A 24,290-nucleotide genomic window follows, 5' to 3' on the forward strand; every position below is an offset into this window, starting at 1 on the left:
ATTCGGGAGTTTGAGATTTGCACATGATAACCACTATACATAAAAATAGATTTTAAAAATGTTCTTCTGTTACAGCACAGGGAACTATATTCAATATCTTATGGTAACCTTTAATGAAAAAGAATATGAAAATGAATATATGTATGTATATACATGACTGGGACATTATGCTGTATACCAGAAATTGACACATTGTAACTGACTGTACTTAAATTAAAAAAAAATTCCAGAGAAGGACCCTTCCTGTCTTGCTCACTGGTGTAAACTGGGCTGAAACATCTGATGCAGACAAGCGTCTAATGATTGCTAGCAGACTGGTCCTCACAAAGACCCAGCTCAGACTATCCCTGTCCTGGGTCTCTTCCCCGAGGCACAGGTGACTGCTCTTTCCCCTCCTCTCTGTTAAACCTAATTCTGTCTTTCATTTTTCTGTGCTTCCTTCTGAAGATGGTGAACCTGGAACTGCATCCTCATCCTGGGCCTGACAGGACGGGTATGGGAAGGCGTGTTGAATGTTAACTGGACATGGAGTTACTGGGGTCCACTGTGTGTTGTGAACAGTGCTTCCCTCAGTAGCAGCTTTGTGTGCCAGTCCCCTGGTGCTGTGTAACAAACACCACATATGGGGTAGCCTGAACAACAGACACTCCTGGTTTCACGGTTCTGGAGATCAAGGTGTGACAGGGCTGGTTCCCTCTGAGGCCTCTCCCCTGGGAGTGGAGTTGGCCGTCTCCTCCCCATGTCCTCACAGGGTCATCCCTGCACATATCTGTGTCCTGATCTCCTCTTTTTAGAAGGACATCAGTCATTTTGGATAGGAGCCCACACATATGACCTCATTTTACCTTAATCACCCATTTCAAGACCCTATTTACACACACGGTCACATTCTGAGGTCCTGGGGGGTTAGCATGTCAACGTGTGAATTTGAGGGGGACACAGTTCAGCCTGAAACACTTTGTCGTCAAACATCAAAAACCACAGGTTTTGATAAAATCAGGTGGGGTTTTCTGGCAAACCCCACATCCTCAATATTATTAACACCCTGTGGGACACAATACCATTTACAATTACTCCAAAGTAAATGAAATACTTAGGTATAAACTTAACAAAACATGTACAGGATGCCAAAAATTACAAAATGCTGATGAAATAAATCAAAGAAGATATAAATAAATGGAGAGACGTGCCATGTCCATGAATTGGAAGAATCAACATAGTAAAAAATGCCAGTTCTCCCCAGCTGACTTACAGTTTTAATGCAATTCCTATCAAAATCCCAGGAAGGACTTTTGTAAACACAGATAGGCTTATTCTATAACTTATATAGAATGACATGGGCCCCAGAATAGCTATAACAATCATGAAAAAGAATAAAGTGGGAGGAATCCTCTACCCATATTGGGGCTTGCTGTAAAGCTACCTCCGTGGAGACTGTGGAATTGGCACAGGGATAGGCATGGAGATCATTGCAACAGAGCAGAGAACCCGGAAACAGCCAACAAGCAGCCAACTGATTTTTGACAAGTGTGCAAAAGCAAGTTAATGGAGGAAGACAGACTTTTATTAACAAACGGTACTAGAACAATTTGATATCCACAGACCAAAAAAAAAAAACCCTTCACCTAAACCTCATGCCCAATGCCAACAATATTTTATTTTTAAGATAAAACATTGCTACGGCTCCAAAGCAGCAGTCACTTTGGTATTGACACCCGAAAGATTAGTAAGGACAGGTGCAAAGGAAAGTTTGGTGCTGAAAGACCCACCCGAGCCAGCGCCCCGCCCCGCCCCGGCCCCGCGTGCCGCCTAGCCACGCCCCCAAAGAGGTAGGGGCGGGCCCAGGATGGCCACGCCCCACACCCTGAAAGATAGGGCTGGGACCGGAGCCTGGCCACGCCACTTCCGCCGGAAGCTCAGCTGTCTGGCTTCCTGTCGGAGTTGGTCCGGCAAGTCCGGAAGCTGCGTTCCTGCCAAGTGAAGGAGCCCCAAAATCACTTTCTGAAACCCGCCTCGGGCCAGTTGTGAGTGGGCTCGATCCCGACCCTGCTCTCGGCGCAGCCGTGGCCGGAAGGCCGCTGCTGGCTAGCAGAAGAGGACGTTCTCTCTTCCGGAACGGAGGCAGTGCGCACAGGCTGTTTCCGGGGGCCAGACTCCGTCGCGGCGCTGTGCTCCGCCCCTCGCGCGGCCACGTCTCCGCCGGAGCAGCCGGGCCGGGCGTTTGCCGCGGCTTCCGCAGCGCCGGGGTGAGGGTCGCGGGTGGCTCCTGGGCAGAGGCTCAGGCTGGGGCGGTCGCGGGAAGTCGGGGGACCTCGGCGCGGTCTAGGCAGGGGCCGGGTGGTGGGCGAAGGGCGGCAGGGCCTGGGCAGACGCGGAGGGCCGGCCGCGGCTCCGCCTGGAGCGGCAACGCCCCGCGCAAGTCTGGCATCTCGCCGTTGGTAGCCTCCGGGCTTGGAAGCCGACCTGTGCACCTGTTAGCGAAGCTAGCTTCATAAATATACATACATTCGAGCCCTTCCAGGACGCTGTCCACGCGTGTCGGGGAGTGACTTATTCAGAGATGCCCCAGCTGCTCTTGGAGCTGCTGAGAAACAGCTCTTGTCCTTTTGCAGAAGTTCTGTCAAGATGACGTCCTGACATGGTGTCGGTGGTTAGTGTGAAGCCTGGTTTAAAGAATCCGTGTGCTCTTTGCCTCTCCCTCCACCTCGATTCCATCTCAATTCTGGGTGCTTAGACGTGTTTCACCGAGTCAGTGATACTTTACAGCGGGAGTGGGGCCAGACATTGTAACTAGTGCGATACAAGTGTGCAGGTCGGCCTTCATTCAGCAACTGGTGAGTGTCAGTCGTGTGACGGGCACTGTTTATTGTAGGTCCTGGGATACAGGGTTGCAGTCGTGTCAGGGTCCCTGACCTCGCTGGGCTCACGTTCTATGAGGTCACTGCTGAGAGAGTATTGGGCGGTGCTTGGGATGGGTCTCTAGGAAGGCGGGTCCAGGGAGGTGACTTTTGAGCCAAGGTCTCTATGACAAGAAACCAGCTCTGCAAAATTGTGGAATAAGAATGTTTCAGGTAGAATGAGCACCAAATGTGAAGACCCTGAGGGAGGAGTAGGTTTGGTGTTTTTAGGTAGAGAAGTATGGCAAGCGTGTAATGAAAAAGGAAGAAAGTGATGGGGGACAAGGATGCAATGTAGGGAGGGGCTAGATTGTCCACAGCTTCCTAGTTCCTGGTAAGAGGCTTGGATTTTATTGTCAGTGTGATTAAAAACCACTGGGACGTTGTAAGCCATTTACAGGTGACTCATAGATCTTTTTTGCATTTTTAAAATTGACCCTTAACTATTGCAAACATAGCTTTCCTGGAATGATAGCTTTCAGTTACAGTGGACCTTGAATGGCAAGAAAAGGAAATAAAAATCATCTGACATTACTCAGATTCAAAAGTTGCCTTTTTTTTTAGCCAGTTGCCTTAAGCAGCAGTATAATTTTTTAAAGTTTAAGTATAGTTGACTTAACAATATTATATTAGTTTCAGGTGTATAGCATAGTGATTTTTTTTTAATTGATATATAGTCAGTTACAATGTGTCGATTTCTGGTGTATAGCATGTTTGAGTCATACATATACATACATATAATTGTTTTCACATTCTTTTTCATTGTAGGTGACTACAAGATATTGAGTATAGTTTCCTGTGCTATACAGAATATAACTTAGTGATTTGATTTTTTATAGATTACACTCCATACCAAGTTATTATAAAAGACTGGCTGTATTCCCTGTGCTGTTCATGACATCCTTGTAACTTATTTTGTACCTGGTAGTTTGTACCTCTTAGTCCGCCTCACCCCTCTGCCCCTCCCCCTTCCTGTCTCCTCTCTGGTAACCACTAGTTTGTTCTCTGTATCTGTGAGTCAGTTTCTGTTTTGTTGTATTGGTTCATTTGTTTTGTTTTTTAGATTCCACATATAAGTGATAACATACAGTATTTGACTTTGTCTGATTTATTTCACTAAGGATAATACTCTTGAGGGCCATCATGTTGTCGCAAAAGGCAAAATTTCATTTTTTATGGCTTGAGTATTCTGTTGTGCGTGCAGGTGTGTGTGTTTGTATGTATGTGTCTGTATATGTGTGTATATATGTATCTTCCATATCTTCTTTATCCAAGCAGTGTACGTTCTTGAACTTCAGTTGGCTTTTCCCTATCGATGTTGACAAGCAACAGCTGCAGGGAAAATACACCAGCTGCTGCTTATCAAGGGCATGGGACACAGGCTGTGCCTTGCTGCACTTCATCCCAGCACAAATTTTTTATTCTTTTTCTCATCATCCTACTGTATGAGGTCACTGGCTAAGTGTGGTAAAGCATCTGCCCATGATCTCACGGCTGAGGTGACAGAGTCAGGACCTGAAGCCAAGATGCCTGGTGCCTGAGTCTGTGCTTTCCATTCCACCGCTGTACAGACACATGAGGCTTTTGGGGTTTTCATGCTCTGTTGTTTCTAAATGCTGATAGGAACACCTTAAATAAGACAGGGTAGGTGGAGCTGTTAATGTGTACATACCAGATAGGGGAAACCAGAAGTCACATTGGTGCCTGAGATGGTAGTTTCTCCGTCCGAGGTCTCTTGACGTCAGACAGCTGTGAACCTAGAGTCACAAACACTTTTGCCAAGTTCTAAGTGACAGCTTTGCCTCATCTCTTCCCTCTGGGAAACAGCAGAATGCAGGTGGTCAGATGGTACTGTGATCAGATTGATCTCTCTTTTTTTGACCACAAAATAGGGTGCATCTTACTAATAACAGCTTCCTTGTGGTGTGCTCCCAGCTGTCTGACCCTCCTTATCTTGTTTTTGTCCGCAGTCTGAGACAATGAGGCCCTGAACGACTGAGTCATGCTAAGTAAAATTCACATGAGACAGGAGAGGCACAGAATGCCCGTTTATCATGTGTAGGGAGAGCGTCCCTTCAGCAGAGGCCTCTTGTGGTAGTCCGTGAATTCTGTCTCTTGTCTGGCTCTGGGAGGAGCAGCATGTGAATAAGGCCAGTCTTCCGAACCAGTCACAGGCACAGGGTCTTGAATTCTCTAGGCTGCACCATCCATCTCTGGAGTGGTTAGAGCTGCTTGGGAATCAGTAGGCTTCTTGTTTAGCAAGAAATCCAAATAAAGGGAATCAGGTGAATGACGTGTGTGACGGCGTTGGGCTCAGACAGCCTGGTGCATTTCTCTCAGTCTTTGGCCGGCCTTCACCTGCCTTCATCAGTGGGCACCAACATCTTGGCCCTTCAGCCAGTGTCCCTCTTTCCTGCACAGGGTCGGGTGTGGGGTTCTCACTGCAAGCCTTGGGGCCACATTCTCTGCGGCTCCTTGGCTGCCCCTCTGTCCCCCTTTTCGGTTGGCAGTTTCTGATTTCATAGGGAAGTCCAGTCCCGCGGGCCGTCCTGCTCTTCCTTCTCACCCAGGGGACACTGCTTATCTGGGCTGTGGCCATTACACGTCTCTCTCCCAGTTTATAACTCCCAGACGTGTTCTTTGCTCTCCCTTGAACCTTTTATAGTAGAAATAGAGTTTTTCTGTATTTGAAAAGGCATCATGTATTTGAAAAGGCATCTGTATCCTTTGGTTTTGGAACCACTCGGTTGGTTGCTGAGGGGTGGAACTGGGCAGAGGCAAAGATTTGTCGGTAGCCTGCGCTGAGCACCACTCTGCGTAGGGAATGTTCCGGGAAGCGGGGCAGACCTGGAGTGGTGACTTCTGTGCCCTAGGATCTTTTTTAAAATTTTTAATTGAAGTATAGTCAGTTGCAGTGAGTCAGTTTCTGGTGTACAGCAGCGTGTCCCAGTCATGCGTGTTTATACTCGTTTCCATGTTCTTTTCCATTAAAGGTTATTACAAGATATTGAATATAGTTCCCTGTGCTGTACAGCAGACAGCTGCTTTTTACCTATTTTTATATATAGTGGTTAACATTTGTAGATCTCAAACTCTCAAATTTATCCCTTCGCACCCCTTCCCCCCGGTATGCCCAGGGATCTTACAGCTTGGTGGAAGAGATGGGCACAGACAGTCGCAGTATGGTGTGCACGCGGGGGTACCATGATGCCAGGACGGAGTTGGCCAGGTGCCTTACCTGAGGCCCAGAGAAGACTTGACAGCAGTGCCTTTTGGTAGACGCAGAAGGACTGGTAGAAATATGCCTGGCGGTCAAGGGGAACAGGGCACCTGCAACAGAGGGACCAGCTTCTGCCCGGCAAGCACTGACCCGTTAAGTGTTACCCTCTCAGGCATCTTAGGGAGCCTGTGGTGATTTAGACACCCCCCCCCCCCGCCAAACCCCCACAAGGCAGAAACAGCCATGTCAAAGCACAATGCGAACGTTTCCTTTTGTTAAGGAGCATTTCAGGATGGCCAGCAAGTGCAGTGCATCACGTGCAGGGACGGTGGCTTCCACTTGCCACCACGCTTGTTCCTACAGGACCCCTGAAATCATCTGTCCTGAGGGGTGAGCTGGTAGAGGAGGGGATAGCCTGCCCATCCGTGGGCTGACTGCCTTGCCTTGCTTCTTGGGCACCTTCTGTGCATTATCAGCTTAGCTCCAGCCGCTCCCAGGGAGGGTCGGGATTGTAGCCCAGAGGTGGGCTCCACCAACATTACAGGGTTTTCCTGTGGAGGCGGGACCCTGCGAAATGGTGATTTTCTGAGGGGCCTATGGGATGTACCAGGACAGGCATGGGGCCTCCAAGGGCCCATTTATCTGCCCCTTCCCCACCCGGGAAAGTGTCTCCGTGGATGGAAGAGGTTACTGATTACTGTAGAGACAGAAATGAGGTAGAGAATGTTCGGTTGGCCTCAGGACCTCAGTTCATTTCAGATATTGTTTCAGTCTCCAGATATTTACATGGGTGAGGCACCGTGAGCTGGAGTGGCTCTGGGGCTCTTTGGTTAGCCATGTTGGACTATAGTCACCCAGGTTCTCCCACATTTCAACGGTCCTTTCACATACAAACCCTTAGTGCTAGTTTTACACGAAATAGCAGGCGTTGCCTCTTCACATTCATAACTGCAGTAACCCGTGGTGTTGCTGGCCTGCAGGAAGCCAGCTTGCAGAGAGGGACGTGTTGACGGTCAGCGCTGCTGGCCGCACTTGACTGGGTCCCCAAGAGGGACGCTCCCATCACTAGTCCTTCACCACAGGGCAAACAGGTTACCCCAGGCCCCCGGATGTGCCTGCTCTTGGGTGACAGGGCAGTAGGACTGTCGGAAAACAGTTGCACTGGACTGTTGAGTCAGAGTCAGCTCCCATTTAGGCTGTTTTCCAAAACATCTGTATAGGATTCGTCAGCTGGAGAGGACGGTCCTGTAAATTTCTGTCCTGAAACCTGTGAGACACAGAAGAGTACATAAGATAATATGAAAACTGATCTTTTTTTTTTAAGGAGTTGAATTTTTTTTGACTTGTTTTTTTTTTTAAATTTAATTCCCCTTTCTCTTGTTTCTTTCTTTTTTTTTTTTTTTTTTTTTGGTGGGGAAATTTATTTATTTGTGTGTTTTGTTTATTTTTGATGGAGGGACTGGGGATTGAACCCAGGACCTTGTGTATGCTAAGCACGTGCTTTACCACTGAGCTATATGCCTCCGCCCGAAAACTGATCTTAAAGGAAGTAAATGCTGACATTTCTGCACAACGAGTAAGAGCAGCACCTTATCTGTGGGTGAGGAAGTGAGCCGATAGCATCCTCATCCCACTGCAAACGCGATAAACAGTTGCCAAGCTTTGGGCAAAGTTTCGCTCCCTTAAGCTTAGCCTAGCAGGACAGGTGAAAAGATAGCAGATCCTGTGAGAGAGGAAGGGCAGAACCAGTCACCTGCCGTGAGGTGCTTTCTCCGCCCTCCACCCACGTGTCCTGTGTCCTTGTCCCCGGGCTTCCGCCAATAGCACACGGGCTACCATGTTCCACGCAGTTGCAGCCTCCCTGTTGTCCTCCGCTTGGGAGCTGTGGCCTGGGCACTGTCTCCTCAGGTCTCCTGGGAGAGGAGCTTGCCCTGTGAGCCCTGGCGAGTGCTTGGGCCTGCGTGTCCAGTACAGAAGCCACTGGCCACATGCAGCTATTTACACACAAGTGAGTTACATTTAAGTGAGTAAAAACTCAGTTCCTCAGTCACTCAGGCCTCCCCCCCAGCTGAGTGACCACCTGCGCCTACCCAATTACAGCGCTCATTACAGAGCTGCTTATCCTGGTGGGACTGTCTTCAGCCAGTCCCAGGACAGACGCGCCTTCAGGAACGGGCCCAGATGCGGCCGGCTCAACACTTATCCTCAAAATCCAGGATGTCGGGAGGAGGGTGTAGCTCAGTGGTAGAGCCCGTGCTTAGCATGCACAGGGTCCTGGGTTCAGTCCCCTGTACCTCCACTAAAAAACACATATGTGAAAAAATAAACATAATTACATTCCCTTGAAGAACAGAAATAAATAAAATGCATGTGAAGATATTTTTTAAATAAATGAAATCTAGGATATTGTAGGTGCCCCAGGATTATTTGTTGAATGAAGAGTCTACGTTTATTAAAGAGATGCTAGGTGTGAAGCAAATGCTGGTCTTGGAATAAAAGTCGCATAACACCTTCTTTCTCTTTTTGTCTCCTGCCAGGTATCATGATATTACTTGGTGTGATTTGAAGCCATCTGTGAGACTTTAAATCTTCTCCCGAAAATGGAAAGCCTAGTGCGGTCCATCCCAGGAGCTCTTGGCTGTTGCTGATGGCAGAAAGCAAACTCACTAGTGGTTCACTGGTAGCCCCTGAGTGTCAGCCCAGCCTGTGTCATCCTGGCCATGGAGGGTGCTGGGGCAGTGCAGGATGGCCTGTTGGAGGACAGGTGCAGCAGTGGCACCTCAGCTCGCCCCGAGGCCCCCCCGGATCCCCCAGGCGCCCTGGCGCCTCTGGACCAGTGGGATGAAGCCCAGCGTAAGTCGCCGGTTACTCTGCAGCTGCTGATTTTGCCTTTAAACAGGAGGACGTGGGTCAGCTTGCATTTTGGAGGAAGACTTTGGTGTCTGAGGCCATAGTGAACTTTTTCATTCATTCAGAGTGGGTTCTTTGTAATCAGATGAGTGCTTTTCCTTAGTTGATGCTGCCTTTCAGCTAAGCAGCATTCGTGTTAAATAGAGTGAGAACCAGCCCACGTTCTGCCCCAGCAGGACGGAGCAGCATCATTTGCCCTTAAGGCTTCTGCGGGTCTTCACCGACGCATTATTGTTAACATTCAACCTGTATGTTGGTTGGTTGCCAAAATTTTACTAAGTGGGATCCAGAAATGGTCCACTGGTGGTCTGAGGATTATTGGATCACATTGCATGTTAGCTGGTGGGTTATTCATGCATCAGAAGCACAAGGTGAATTACTCACTCCTGCTCCTTCCTGGTCAGCACCTGCTTGAAAATCAGAGCCTGCGTATGTCTTGATTTACTTGCAGAAATTGCATCCCTGTTTTTGTAAAACAACGCTCAACCACCTGCAAGGGCTTTGCTGATTAGTGCTTCTTAAGTGCCAGGGAGGCCGATGCGGCTTGGCCTGAGACCAAGGGTTCCGCTGTGGGGCAGCTCCTGGGTCTGCCTCTACGAGCCATGAGCCCTCAGGCAAGATCCTGACTTTATCTCAGTCTCACTCTTCTTGAGAAGCGGGAAGGTGAATGGTCCTGCACCTGAGGGCAGCTGGGAGGGCTGCAGGTGCACTCGGGAAGCGCCCAGGACGTGGTGCCAGCCGGGTTTGCGGGTCATCGTTTGTTTATCCACAGTTAGACTTGTGTTTGAAAACAGCCAAGTCTTACTGTTTATTGGGCTTAAAATGCACTGTGATGCTTACAGAATTACTTTGTTATGTGAACAGAAGGTCTAGAGACTCTCCCAGACCTAGAGGCCCGTCAGAAATGGCATTGACCTGATGGACTTGGATCTGAAATGCAGGTCCCCTGCCACCACAAGCCCCAGCAGTGGGGCTGCAGGCCATTTATGTCAGGGCCATGCCCGAGTCTCCTGGCTGCTACGTCTCTGGGGGTGCCCCACTTTTATGCTGGTCTTCCTTTCCATGAGGTGTGACAGTGAGTAGCTGTGCTAGTTGAGAGTCACATTTCAGATGACAGAAACATTTTATTTTATTTTATTTTATTTTATTTTATTTTATTTTATTTTATTTTATTATTTTTTAATATTTTTTATTTTATTTATTTATTTTATTTTATTTTATTTTATTTTATTTTATTTATTTTATTTTATCATTTGGGGAGGGTAATTAGGTCTGTCTGTCTGTCTATCTATTTGTTTTTAATGGAGGGACTGGGGATGGAACCCAGGACCTCGTGCATGCTAAGCACACGCTCTACAACTGAGCTGTACCCTCCCCTCCACCGACAGAAATCCGTGTTAAATTTGCTTGGTCACAAAGGCACTTTTCTGGTTGCGTGCTGGTTACGTCCTGAGATCCAGGTGAGGCTGACCCCTGTGAGAGCTGGGGGCACAGCACCCCTGGGCTCTTGGGCTGCCAACCGGCCCATCAGGGGCAGAGGGAGGGCGCTTTCTTCCTTGTCTCCTTTTGCTGCAAAAACAGGTTTCAGTTAGTGTGTAAACGAGTCCACTTGTAATAGCGTCGGCGGGTGGAACTGAGCTGGGTGTGTGTGGTCACCTACAGCCACCACTGCTGGGCTTGGGTTTCCCCCCACGGGTGCTTGTCCATCAGAAGCACACACCCTGGGTTCCACGCTCAGCTTTGCCGTCATCATTCTGATCAGCTATTCTGACTTTTTGCCTTTAATTTCTGGTTTTGGAGGATAAACGTATGCTTTGAAATGACTTTGGAATCAGTTCCCCGTAAATGTGAGGTGGAGACACGGATTAGCACTGCTGCTAACAGCACCTGTTAAAAACATTGTGAGCCGCATTTTAAGCATCTTATGGTTTTTTTGTGGGTTTTTTTTTTTTGCCATTTTTTAAGAACAGACTTTCATGAGATTTCTTGCTGGTCTTGTTTAAATGAAAAGGAGACATTCCTACTGAAATTCTCCAGCTGTAGTGTGGAGGGTGAGGGCATTCCACAGCTGAGAGTGTCAGGCTCTGTGCAGTTGGGCAGCCTGTCCCACATCACCCGCGCACAGGGGCCGAGGCCCTCTCTTCTCTCAGAGTGGATTGCCAAGGTGTGGAGAGCACTCACATATCTCGACTCTCCTTTGCCCTGTTTTAGCTGTGTGTCTGAAGAATGACCTTACGTAGCTGTTAAAACCATGATGGCCCAGCACATCCTCTTTTCCAGGTGCCAGTGCCACGGTAAACAGAGCTTCGGATGAGGGAGGAAGCCAAGGGGACCCTTGTCCAAACGGGCCAACGCTGCAGTTCCCAGACCCTCTGCCGCCAGTGGGTCCTGATGCCTCTCCAGGTGTGGCTGGTTTCCATGACAACCTAAGGAAGTCTCAGGGGACTAGTGCTGAGGGCAGTGTAAGAAAAGAAGCTTTGCAGTCCCTCAGACTCAGTCTTCCTATGCAAGAAACGCAACTGTGTAAGCATCGTCCCACCTGGCTCTTCCTTGCCCGCCCCCCACCCCCACCCCAGGGCCCCTGGTCCCTCACCGTCCTGCAAGGCACAGGCCCAACGGGCCACCCCATCCCTCTGCTGTTCGCTGTTTTATCGCTGTGGTGGGTCTTGCATTTAACAGACAGCTCCGTTTTAGAGAGAAGTTACCCTTTATCATGGCCTGATACTGACCATGGTGTTTGAGGTCCAGGTTTAAAGGGTCGGTTGTGTGGGGCTTTTGTCACCCTGGATGGTGAGCCAGCAGCCAGTGGGGACTTGATTGCAATGTTTACATGTGAAAGCTTTCTTTTATGAGTTACTGTGATCAACGTTCATTCTGTGCTAGTCACTGGGGACTCAGGTGAATAAGCCAAGAACGGGCAGCCTGGGAGCCCTAGAAACCTCCGGGCCTTTTCCTAGCCCTTAGGATTTCAAACACAGACGTATGCAGTTTTACTTGCTAGGATCGTGTCACACGTGCTGTTTTTATCCCTCGCCCCCACTGTGTCTCCCCTCCCCTCCGGGTCAGCCACAGGCTCACACAACCCTTTACAGGTTACGGGGCCCTCGTCTTGTAAAGCGGGATCGTATGGCTCACATTACTGCACGTTAGCCTCACCTAGCATCGTCGAGTGGGGATCGCCCACGTCATCCGATGCAGCTTCTCTTTTAAGGCTAGTGGGCCCCAAGTGTGGACAGGTCAGGGGTCTGAACCCGTATTGTTGACTATGGGTGTGTATATTTCCATCACGTGTGGTCATGCGGCTGTGGCACTGACACCCTGTGCCAGGCCACAGACGCTGTTTCTTTTCAGTCTTTCCAGTAGGTGTGCCATGAGGCCACCATTGTACTTTCATTTGCAACTTACTCTTCCCTAGACGGTTTGAGCATCTTTTAAAAACATTTTGGCAGGGGGAAGAAATTAAGGTTTGTTTGTTTATTTATTTATTTATTTATTTGCAGAGGTACTGGGGATTGAACGCAGGACCTTGTGCATGCCAGGCACGCACTCTACCACTGAGCTACACCCTTCCCTGAGCATCTCTTTATCTGTTGGCCATTTGGCCATTCTCTCCTGTGAACTGTCTGCATGTGTTGGCCCATTTTTCTTTCAGATTATTTGACTTTTTCTTCACAGGCATTATCTTGTTAGGGCCACAGCATGTTTTACAAATTTCTATAAGCTGAATGTTACTTTGTAAGTCAAGACCTCACGTGAAGGTGAGGGATTTGGGTGCCCCGGCCCCACGTGCCCCCATGGCTCACCTGTCCTACCTGCTGCCCCTCCTGGGAGTGTCCCTCCTCACCCCAGCCCTGAAGCTGTGCCTCTGTTGTTGCATTTGCTGATCCAGGTTCCATGCCAGAGGCGGCAGGCCCCTTGGTTTCCGCCATCTGGACCATTTAAGGTCATGAAAAGCATTAAAGGTCTTTTCAGTGATAAATGCACAAATCAGTAATGACCTTGCTAAATTCCTAGTGAAATTCTTGGCAACTGTTCAGGTTTTAGAGTTTATTTAAAACAACAGCTGCTTGCAGGGAAGGTGTAGCGCAGCGGTAGAGCGCGTGCTTAGCACGCACGAAGTCCTGGGTTCAATCCCCAGTACCTCTGTTAAATAAATAAATAAACCTAATTACCTACCCTCCCCCAAATTTTTTTAATTACAAAAAAAATAAAAACATGAATTTGTATTACTTAAAAATAAATATAACAACAGCTGCTTATCTCCTGGAATCCGCATTCAAAGATGATGCCGCCTTTAAAGTGGTTAGATGATGACATTTCTCCATTCTCAGCTGCACCCTGGTGGTCGTGTCCATACTCGCCCTGCTGTGTGCGAAGGCAGCCTGTGCTGGTTACGCCTGTCACTCACTGATCAGCCCTTTTATTACCCCAAATAAAAGGCTTGGTTTTAGGTGTTTTAAATTCTGTTATTAGCCCGAAAGTTGTGGAGATAGCTCCCCTCCTGTCCTGGAGCACAGCCCAGGCCTCTGAGGGCTGCCTCCTCGGCCTTTGCTCCACGGGGAGTCCTGAAGGTGTCCCTGAACAGTTTTAGTCCTTCCTGAGGAATGTCTGAGCATGGCTTGTACGTGCTCTCTTGATTTTACAAAACCCTAGTGTGACTCACTGTTGCAGGAGTTGGATGAGCCGTGGGTCAGGTGACATCCCAGTCTCACAGCAGAGAGAAGGCAGGTGTGGCAGGCGTGTGCCTTCCCCACCATTGGCTGTAATTCTGTCTCATGTTCGTCCGGGATGGCAGGGAGAGGTTGGGGACGTGGTGTGAGCCTGAGCCCGCTTACCGAGGCACACACTTCAGACCCAGGTCCTTCGTTGCTGCAGGGCACAAGTGGCCGGTGTCCCGCTTTCCCAGCTGGGTGCCCGTGGGAAGTGACGTGCTTGTAGTGCGAGCACAGCCCCTGTGCTTGGCCGGTGGGGCTTCTACCAGGTGGGGCCCGTGTCCAAGGCACACAGTTTTCTGTCCATCTGGAAAAGTCCTTGCAAACTGGACAGCTGTGTGTGGTTTAGATGCTAAATCATATTGGTAATAAAACACACAACAGCCAAGCTGCTGTGCTGATTTGTCCTCTGCGCCCTGGTGCATGATGAGTTTCTTAATGGCCTTTTCCCCCCAACAGGCTCCACAGAGGCTTCTCTGCCCCTGGAGAAGGAGGAGCAGGTCCGACTTCAGGCTCGGAAACGGCTGGAAGAGCAGCTCAAACAGTACAGAGTGAAGCACCAGCAGGAAAGGGTGAGTCTCCTCCCCAGCGAGCTGCTGGAGAACCTGATGTGTGAAAACAGTAGTTGGCCACACGAAACTCCCGGATCTGCTGTTATTTCTCTCTTCTCGGGAGGGCTTGTGTGCTTCTTGGGAAAGATCCTTCTCGCATGGTCCCCACCCTTTGGGGAGATTCCACAGGGTTCCCACCCCGCCTGGTCCTTCTTCCCTTGAAACAAGCGTAGTTTATTTATAAGTCTCCCGTGGGAAAAGCAGAGACAGCAAATACTTGGGTGTAGCTGCTCTCAGTCCTCGAGCAGCCAGTCCGAGGTTTCCTTTATTGAGTGAGCGCTCCAGTTTCTACTGGGCGCTGCTGAACAGCGTTGGAACACACGCCAGGTGACACACTCTGCTAAGTGTGTCCACAGGCAAGGCTGAAGTCAGTGTTCTTCATAAAACTCATTGGGTCACTAGTGCATGCAGTCTTCTAAAGCACATCAAAGAGGGGGAGGTAGGGCTCAGTGGTAAAGCATGTGCGCAGCGTGCACGAGGTCCTGGCTGTACACCCCAGTCCCCCCATTAAAAATCAATCAATCAAACAAACAAACCTAATTCCTCCCCTCCTCCCAAAAAAAGGAAAAAATAAAAATCCTGGATTAAAAATAATCACATCAAGTGACTCTAGGAAAGGGAGGTATTGCTGTTCATTCAACTTTTCCGTGGGCTTGGAAGTTTTCAAATGATTTAAAGCTAAGCTTACTTTAAAAAAAAATGCCCTCAGTGAATGATCTAGAGTGAAAAGCCCTCATCAGGGCTGGCCGCTGGTTTTCCCAAGAGAGAACCTTGGCTTTGCAGGTGTCACTGCTCTGGAGGCCACGTAAACGGACGCTCAGCTGACAGAGGGCCCCGCCTGGTCTGGGGCTCTAGGGGTCTGTCCCTGTGGCCTGCCGGGAAAAGTCACAACGATGGTCAGTGGTCAGTGATGACGTGCGCCAGGCCCTGGGTTACATTCCCCCTGGACTTGCTCCTGAGGCTGGATGGGCAAGGAACATCCGGACGTCGCTCAGCAGTGAAGTGCAGAGCTGAGATACAGACCTGCCGGTGTCTGTCTGCGTGCCGAGACCCGTCCGCTGCCTGCTTCCCAGAGCCTTGCAATGGAAGTCCCAAGCTCTGCTGGGTCATCCAACATCGATCAGTTGTGCACTTCAACATCATTTCCCATCTTTAAACATCGTGTGTGTGTGTATATACACACATATATGTAAACAGTCTTAGGCTCAGTAAAATAACTTCTCTCAAACTGCTGCACTCATCACACCCCTTCTGCCCAACCTGACAGGCCCTCTTGCCCCACCGCCCCCACACTGAGGGAGGCAGGCCCAGCTGCCAGGTACTCTGGACACCCTCGGGGCAGGGCCTGCCAAGGCCAAGTGCAGCCTGGGAGGTGTCATCCTCGTGCAGACCAGCGTCTGCAGGGCAGGTGTCAATGCCCCCACAACCTGGGGGAGCTCAGAGCTGAAGTGACCGCCGGAGTCAGCGGTGCCAGCAGCCGAGCTGGGATGTGAACCTGCCTGTCTGAGCACAGAGCTGTGCCCCCTCTGCTGTGATCGTGACCAGTCAGTGCGCCTGGTGACTTATGGACTAATCTGTATTAGATTGACGAGTGAGGATTTCTTTAAGAGTATAGTTAATTCAAAATCTGGTTGTTTTTTTTTTAATTGTATTTTTTTTCCATGGGGTGCGGAGGTAATTAGGTTTATTTATTTTTAATGGAGGCCCTGGGGATTGAACCTAGGACCTCATGCATGCTAAACATATGCTCTACCCTCCCCCCAGTTCAAAATCTGTTGATAGAACTCATTATAATGGTTGGTCCATGTGAAAAGACTCATAATCATCTCATAAGGTGTTTGATAAAATTCAGAATTCTTGATTCAAGAAATACGAAGCAAGCGCACGAAAACAAACTAGGAGTAGAAGGGTCTTTCTTTAGGACTGTTTCCTTAGCACGAGGAATGTACTGCAGACCTCATGTCTGAATGATACAGACGCAGAGTACAAGTGCCCCCGTGTTTGTAGCCTCGTACGTACTCTGAGAACAGCTCTGCGTGTGCTGTCACGTTAGGGCATGATGATTTGTATGCAGGACAAGCACCCCGTCTGCCCTGTCCTTTTTTTTTTAATTGAAGTATAGTCAGTTACAGTGTGTCAGTTTCTAGGTGTCCCAGTCATGTGTATACATGTGTGGATTCGTTTTCATATTGTCACTAACCATCTGCACTGTTCTTCATATGACCTTTGTCACTGACCTGTCCTGAACGCCTTTTCCATCAGCACAGAGACTGACCTCATCCTCTGTAACCATGTGTGGACCAGCATTGCAGTAACCAACACACAGTGACCGGCATTTAGGCTGTTTCTAATTTTTTGAAATTGCAAACAGTGCCACAGTGAACGTTTTGTGTCTTGGTGTACTTCTGTGGGTAAATCCTTCACCATCAAATTCTTGAGTTAAAAGATCTTACGTATTTGTCAGTTGATACATGCCACCCTCCAAATAGGCTAGACCGGTTTACGTTCTGGTGAGCAGCGTGTAAGACTGTTAGCTTTCTCATCCTTGGTAGCGTGAGAAGCAACAGAATTGAATTTTTGTCCCCGAGTAGGTGGAAAAAACAGTACTTCCTAACAGTAGGCGCTCTTTACATATTGGCTGTCTGGGTGTCTGTCAGCCCTTGTCCGCTTTCCTCTTGGTTATCTTTTTACTGCGTAGGTGCTATACACAAGGAAGTGATCCTTTTTCAGTCTTTGTTGCAAATAATTTTTTTCTCAGTTTGCCATATCTTTTGATTTCTGGCATTTTTCCCCCTATTTTTTAATTTATTATTCATTTATTTTCTGCTGTCTGTCTGTCTTTCTTTCTTTCTTGTATATTTTTTTGCTGCACATCGATTTTGAATGTTTCAAAGTTTTCAGTCTTTGCTGTTACTTCTTTGGGGGTTCATGTCGTATTGAAGAGGATCTCCCTGCTTGAAGGCTGTGAATGAATTCACTAGTGTTTTCTCGTTGTACTAAAAGTAAGAGATGGTATAAAAAGTAAAGAGTTGTGTTTTTCCTACATGAAGCTAACTGGACAGAGGCGGGAGGTGGGAACGAGCCTCTGTGGGCAGCTGGTCGGTTCTCTCAGGCTGCTTGCTGCGTCGTCTGTCGTTTCCCCGCTGGTCGGAACGCTGCCTTACTGCGGTGCTTCTTAAACGTCTGCGGCCCTGCCTGCCCTTGGGCTGGGTTCTGGGCTGTGTTGTGTGTCTCCCCCGCCTGCGGCTTTTCTGATTCTCAGTGGATCCCCTTAGGCAGCCTTACCGTGTGCGCTAGCGTCTGGGAGGCCCTGTCCCTCCGCCGCCGCATCCCCCCCCCCCCCCCCCGTGCTCCTTCTCGCTCTTGCGCGTTTATCCTTCTTGTTGCACCTCAGCATCATTTCGAGACACTCACCCCCCGGCCCCTTTGGAACTGCATCGACTTTGTAGAATAACACAGAGCTGAACGTGAATCTGTGAGGGAGAGTCACTTGATTCAGCGCCACGAGGCACCGCCTTCCTTCCTCCCCAGCCTCGTTCAAGCCCACCTGGGAAGTTCTAGCCAACAGGATGTAAGAAAAAGAAATGAGAGATACAAATACTGAGAAAGAGGAAAAATATTATTATTTGCAGGTGTTGGTGACGCTTTGGAAAACCTCTAAAGGATCAACTGAAAATTTGCTATTATTATAAATTTATAAAGATATTATAAAACATTAAAATAATTGAGGGCTGAAAATTGTCAGTTTAAAATACAAATATGAAAAATCAATAGTTATCCTCATAACAAGTTACATCATGAGTGGAAGACAGTAATATTTATACTATCAACAAAATGATAAAATATCTAAGTAGTGCATTAAAATTGTAACAAAAATGGTGTAGAATCTAGACAAGCACTACCTAGCTTCCTTGTTTGAGGCGCCTGCAAGCAGGTATGAGTAAATGCCGGGAAACAGCTCGTTACCCCTACGTAATTGTGAATTTAAGGTAGTTCTAATTCAGCAAGACTTTTTTAACTTGAAGAAAATTTTTTTCTTTTTCTTTTTTTTATGAAAAGTAGAAATATGGGAGAATAGCCAGGAAAATTTTATAAAGGAGGCATGATGAGGAAGGCATTGCTCTATTAATAGATGTTTTAAAATGGTATCAGGTCAGAGTCAGGAAAGGTGTGTGCTCAGACCGTCACTGGGACTCCACCTGGAGGCAGTGAGGTCATGAAGGATTCAAGGCCTGGGCGGGGTTGCCGTGGTGAGGGCACGGGGTGGGAGGGCGCACTCTGTTTATATGATTGGTGTGGCCTTTCTGGCTGGTAATTTCGAAATGCTGCTTGTCAATTTTAAACGTAATTATTGTACTTCTGTTTCCTTTTCAGTCAGTTCAGCCTGTAACTAAAACAAGACTTTTCAGCACACTTGATCCTGAACTCATGTTGAACCCTGAAACCTTACCAAGGGCCAGTGCCGTGGCTATGACAAAAGAATATTCCTTCCTGCGCACCAGTGTCCCCCGGGGGCCGAAGGTGGGCAGCTTAGGGCTCTTGGCACATCCTAAGGAGAAAAAAAGTGCCAAATCAAGCAAAATTCGGTCTCTGGCTGATTACAGAACTGAAGATTCAGACAGTCGGAATTCTGGTGGAGATGTCCCAGCTGCAGACTCTGCCAGGGGTTCCCTGAAGCAGAACCGAAGCAGCGGGGCATCTGTGGTGTCCGAGATCAGCCTGAGCCCCGAGGCAGACAACCGCCTGGAGGAGGCGGCCCTGACGGGGGACAACGCATCTGAGGCAGACGGGAATGAGAGCGACAGCTCCTCCTGCAGCGGCGCCTCCGCCCTGGGGGCACTCGGCCGCCTGGGGCGCAGCGCAGGTGCGCGCGGGGCCCCCTACGTGGTCCACGGCCAGGAGATTGCTGCCAGCGCCCTGGGCCAGTTCCCCTCCATCGCGGACGTCCTCCAGGCTGCAGCCGCCGAGCACCAAGACCGGAGGCAGGAGGTCAACGGGGAGACACGCAGCCGCACCGACAGCCTCGGCAGCAGGTGGGCGCCGCCCGCACCGCCCCTGGCCACCGGGCCTCCGCCCTCGCCTTTAATGTTTCATGTACACAGGACCCCGCTGCTTTGTGAGAAACAGAGTTTGACCTAATGTGTCACCATCTGCAGTGTTAAAAGAGCCTGTCTTCCAGGATGTGTGCAGACCTGCCTCTAAATCTTTTTACTTGTTTTCTTTTTAATAATCGGGGGAGGGGAGCAGAGGGTGTGGAATCTGGAAGGCGTAGACAAATGTTCAGGGGAGAGAACAGTCACATCCCCACCCCCTGATCCCTCGTGCCTTTTCTTCCAGTGCATCCATGGAAAGCTCTGTGGCTGAAACGCAAGATGAAATGTTGCAGGTTCTTAAGGAAAAGATGAGACTTGAAGGACAGCTGGAAGCTTTATCGTTAGAGGCTAGTCAGGTAACGGACATTTGATGGGTGTGTGTGACTGTCCCACGTCTTTGAAAATAGCGTGCCACTCCGGGTGGCCGGGGCCAGAGCTTTCCACGTGCCTGTAGGAAGGCGCTGTATCAGAGCAGTGGCCGCAGCCAAGCCTCCCATGTCCTCACCTTTTGTCTGCTAGGTTTGTCAGCCCCAGAGGAGTTGGTGCCGGTTTCCCGCTCTGACTGCGCATGGTTCCGTTTCTCCGTGTCTCTCTCTCAGGATCTGCCTGGAATAGTTCCTAGCTGAGCTGTTAGACACCTAGTAATCCATACAGTTAAATCTTTTTGGTGGATTTCACCTGTTTCTTGCCTGGTACAATTGCCATACTTTTTTTATTTTTTAAAGAAAAAAAAATTTTAAACAGTTTTTTGGCAGGGGAGGTAATTAGGCTTATTTGTTTATTTATTTTTAACAGATGTGCTGGGGATTGCACCCAGGACCTGGTGCGTGCTAAGCAGGAGCTCTACCCTCCCTCCCCCACCCCTTTTTTCTTTTTATAATAGGAGTTTTGCTTTCTCTGGTTAGCATACACCTGAAAAATCATTTTCCATCCCTTAACTTTCAGTTTTCCCATCCGCAGTTAGAGTAAATCAGTTCAGTTGCCTTTGACTTCCCACATCTGGCATGGAGAACAGGAGACGGCCCAGGGCACAGCAAGGCAGAGGCAGCAAGGGTGTTCCTTTGTTGGGCCGGGGAGGGGAGCCGCTCTCACCCACAAGAGCTTGCTCTGCTCAGTGTGCTCCTCGTGTTTGTTGTGGCTTTTTCTGTGCACTCAGTCCTGGGACACAGACCCCTGACTCCACATACATAGAACTCCCGACTGAAGAGGTGACAACTGAGGTGTCAAGGTGCACTTTGGTTGTACATTATTTTCACTTTCTGTCCTCCTTTAGAATGTGACCTCGTCAAATGCATTTCCACTTTGTCTACATTTGATCCCCGAACAATCTAAGAACCTGAGTGTGCTCTTTATTTAGGTGGTTTGTTTTTTTTTTTTTAATTGAAGTATAGTCAGTTACAGTGTGTCAGTTTCTGGTGTGTAGCATCATGTCCCAGTCATGCATATACATACATAGATGCATTTTCATATTCCTTTTCATTAAAGGTTATTAAAGATATTGAATGTAGTTCCCTGTGCTATACAGAAGATTGGTTTTTTATCTATTTTTATATATAGTGGTGAACATTTGCAGTCTCAAACTCCCAGATTTATCCCTTCCTTCTCTTTCCCCTGGTAACCATAAGATTGTTTACTGTATCTGCGAGTCTGTTTCTGTTTCGTAGATAAGTCCATTAGTGTCCTTTTTTTTCTTTTCTTTTCTTTTTAAGATTCCATGTATGAGTGGTATCATATGGTATTTTTCTTTGTTTTTCTGGCTTCACTTAGAATGATGTTCTCCACGTCCGTCCATGTTGCTGCAAATGGCATTTCACTCTTTTTTATGGCTGAGTAGTATTCCATTGTCTAAACATACCGCAGCTTCTGTATCCAGCCATCTGTCCATGGACATTTAGGTGCTACCACGTCTTGGCTGTTGTAAATAGTTGAGGGTACTTTTGCTTTACTTTCTTATCCTCTTGGGATTTGATTTGCTCTTCACTTGCATCTAAACCAGGATCTTTGTGGATTGGTAAGGGTGCCAAACTTTCTGGCATTTCTATGAAGATACTAATTTACTCTTAGTGGAAAAATCTTAACCGCATTGCATTGGCTCAGTTCACGTGTTTTCTTTGGGTTTTTGTTATTCTGTGTGTTGAGTTTGTTGCTTGTCTTTACGAGGTTGGTTTTCTCCTGATGGGTGTCGATGAGCGACATTCTGCCACTCTCTGCATTTTGGAATTGCTCTGCAGACCCCAGTAGGCTGACTGTAGGGTGGGTGGTGGCCCTGCCCTTTGCAGATTCTTTAGTGACCCCTCCTGCCTCCTGGGCCTGTGTGGAGAAACCCCGTCTCTTGGGATGACTGTCTTGCTGGAGCGACTGCATATTTTGGAAATCATGGTGCTTTCCTGCAAAGTCCACCTGTCAGACACCTTTCTTTGTCTCCCTGGCTGTGTTTTGGCCTGCGTGAAAAGCGAGGTGGAAGTGACTTACTTTTCTGGAAGTCAGTGTGGCTCTTTGGGGATCTTTCCAGGCACTTAAAGAGAAGGCAGAGCTGCAGGCACAGCTTGCTGCCCTGAGCACGAGGCTCCAGGCACAGGTGGAGTTCAGCCACAGCAGCCAGCAGAGGCAGGACTCACTCAGCTCGGAGGTTGACACCTTAAAGCAGTCTTGCTGGGACCTAGAGCAGGCAATGACCGACCTGCAGAACATGCTGGAAGCCAAGAATGCCAGCCTGGCAGTCCTCCAACAGCGACCTGCAGGTGGCAGAGGAGCAGTACCAAAGACTGATGGCCAAAGTGGAGGAGATGCAGAGAAGCATCCTCAGCAAGGACAACACAGGTGCGTGGTCCTGCGTCTGCCTCTGTCCTCGGTCCCGTTCGGGGGCCTGGGGGCTGTGGCCTGGGGTGGGTGCATCACTCTGCACTGGGGACTGAGCTCTTGTCATGTCTTGTCGTAGGGGCTTGTAGTCCCTTCCTATTCATACATGATGTGGCCACTTGCCTTGTTTTTGGTTGCGCTCCTGGAATTCTGCCTGGTTTTGCACGCACGTCAAGGGGATGCCATGGGTCTTAGAGCTGGATGGTCAGTAGTAATCATTCCCCCTCGTCCTGCCTTCCCAGGCCATTGTTGTTTGGGGGCTGGAGCTCCTGCTTATGCCACAGAATTGCAAATGCTATTTAAAATATTTAAAGCAACACTTAGACTGTGGACTTTATTTTTCCTCACATAAGTTCAGATTTGGGGTCTAGCTGGACCCCTGTGGGAACCACCCCTGGAATGGTAGACCACTGGAACAGGGGAGTCAGGGAACCTGGTGGCAGGCCAAGCACGGAGAACCTATGTGGCCCTCCCCTCACGCCTGCTTCTTATCCTGGGGACACGTGCTCCACCCCTAGAGTCCATGCTCTGCACCTGGCCGGGTCGTCTGCAGGCTCATGGTGTCTCAGTGTCCGCTGACGGGAGGGGGGAGGTTGGGGAGTCGGGGTGGGGAGAGTCAAGGTGGGAGCCCGGGGGTGTACAGTCAGCCCAGGCCCTGCTCCCCCAGTGCAGGCTGGACAGGCGACAGTCTTGTCCCAGAGCTCTGGGTGTCTGGGAGGTGAGAGCGGTGCAGCGGGGCTGCTGTGAAGACCTGCATCTGCCAATGTGGAGTCTCGACTGGGAGGCTGGTGAGACTGGCTTTCAGATCTGATGACGTGAAAGTCGCAAACTGTCACAGGAGCTTTATCCTGATACCAGGAGGAGAAAGGGCCAGTGGGAAATAAAGCAGCCAGTCATTTTTAGTCTCTGGGCATTTTACAATGCCTAGTCCCTTAAGAAAGTGATAAAAGCAGGAAGAGCTGACCTCCAGAATCACTGGGTCGCTCTGGGTGGCCAGACCTGGCCTGACCAGAGCCCAGCAGGCAGCAGTGCGGGCCTCAATGAGCACGGGGTGAGCCTCCCCCTGCCTCATGCAAGGGGCCTGCCCCGTGGTGGACGGGGGTGCAGGCTGATGTCGAGTCCCACCACTCTGAACCCTGAGCCACAGCTGTCCCCAAGAATTTCGGAGCAGGGGTCGGGGTTCCTATGGTGTTTGTTTTGTTTTGTTTTATATCTTTGGAAACTGTCATCAGACTTGTAAATGCTTTCTTCAGTATTTGGTGCAATTCTCTCTTTCAGTCTTTGGTTCTGTTTGCACCGTGATTTGGGTTGTCTGAGATCTCCGGTCTCCTCCCCCTCCCCCCCCCCCCCCTTCATCAGTGCTAAACGTTGATTGTAGCAGCCAACCAGCGGGTTCTAGTGCCGAGTTAGCAACAGGATTCCATTCCTGAGTTTGTGGATGCTTCGTGGATGCCTTCAGGCCAAAGGCTAGAGCCACAGGCCACACCCGGCAGTGGTGTGGCCGATCTTCATGTTTGCAGATTCCCTAATGTACTTGACTCCCCAGGTCAGTACAGCTCCTTCAGGGTCTCGGGCACACAGTGCGGAGCAGGGAAGGGCTGGAGTCGCCTGATGTGTGAGGCTCAGCCTTCGCGGTGCAGCGCCTGCACCACAGATGCGTGCCCTTTCGTGGTCTACTTAGTGCCACATTTTCTGCATTTGTGTGCTTTTGGGGGTCATTTTGCTCTTTACAACTAACCCCAAACACCACCTGGTGCTCCTAAGTGCAGGAAGGCTGTGATGTGCTTTTTGGAGAAAAATACACACGTTAGTTTGGCTTTGCTCAGGCACAAGTTGCAGTGCTGTCAGCTGTCGGTTCGGTGTTACTGAACTGACAGGAAGTCAGGTGTCTTCCTTAAACAGAAACACAGTAAAACAAGGTTATGTATCGATCGTATGTGATGAAACGTGGCCAGAACCTAACCCCGTGTTTCCCCCAGGACCTGTGG

At 49.2% G+C, this 24,290-nt stretch overlaps 1 protein-coding gene across 1 annotated transcript in view; it reads left to right on the forward strand.

Annotated features, from left to right (window-relative positions):
* The first annotated feature begins 1,926 nt into the window (after positions 1–1,926).
* GOLGA3 (golgin A3) overlaps positions 1,927–24,290 on the forward strand; it is a 43,178-nt gene continuing 20,814 nt past the window's right edge. Inside the window, 8 exon segments of the mRNA XM_032471938.1 lie at positions 1,927–2,246; positions 8,655–8,970; positions 11,308–11,550; positions 14,199–14,311; positions 18,725–19,383; positions 19,688–19,799; positions 21,956–22,162; positions 22,164–22,263. Of these exon segments, the coding sequence (XP_032327829.1) occupies positions 8,838–8,970; positions 11,308–11,550; positions 14,199–14,311; positions 18,725–19,383; positions 19,688–19,799; positions 21,956–22,162; positions 22,164–22,263 (1,567 nt within the window). The 5' untranslated portion in view covers positions 1,927–2,246; positions 8,655–8,837.

The sequence above is a fragment of the Camelus ferus genome, chromosome 32, assembly GCF_009834535.1.
Source record: "Camelus ferus isolate YT-003-E chromosome 32, BCGSAC_Cfer_1.0, whole genome shotgun sequence".
NCBI classification, from domain to species: Eukaryota; Metazoa; Chordata; class Mammalia; order Artiodactyla; family Camelidae; genus Camelus; species Camelus ferus.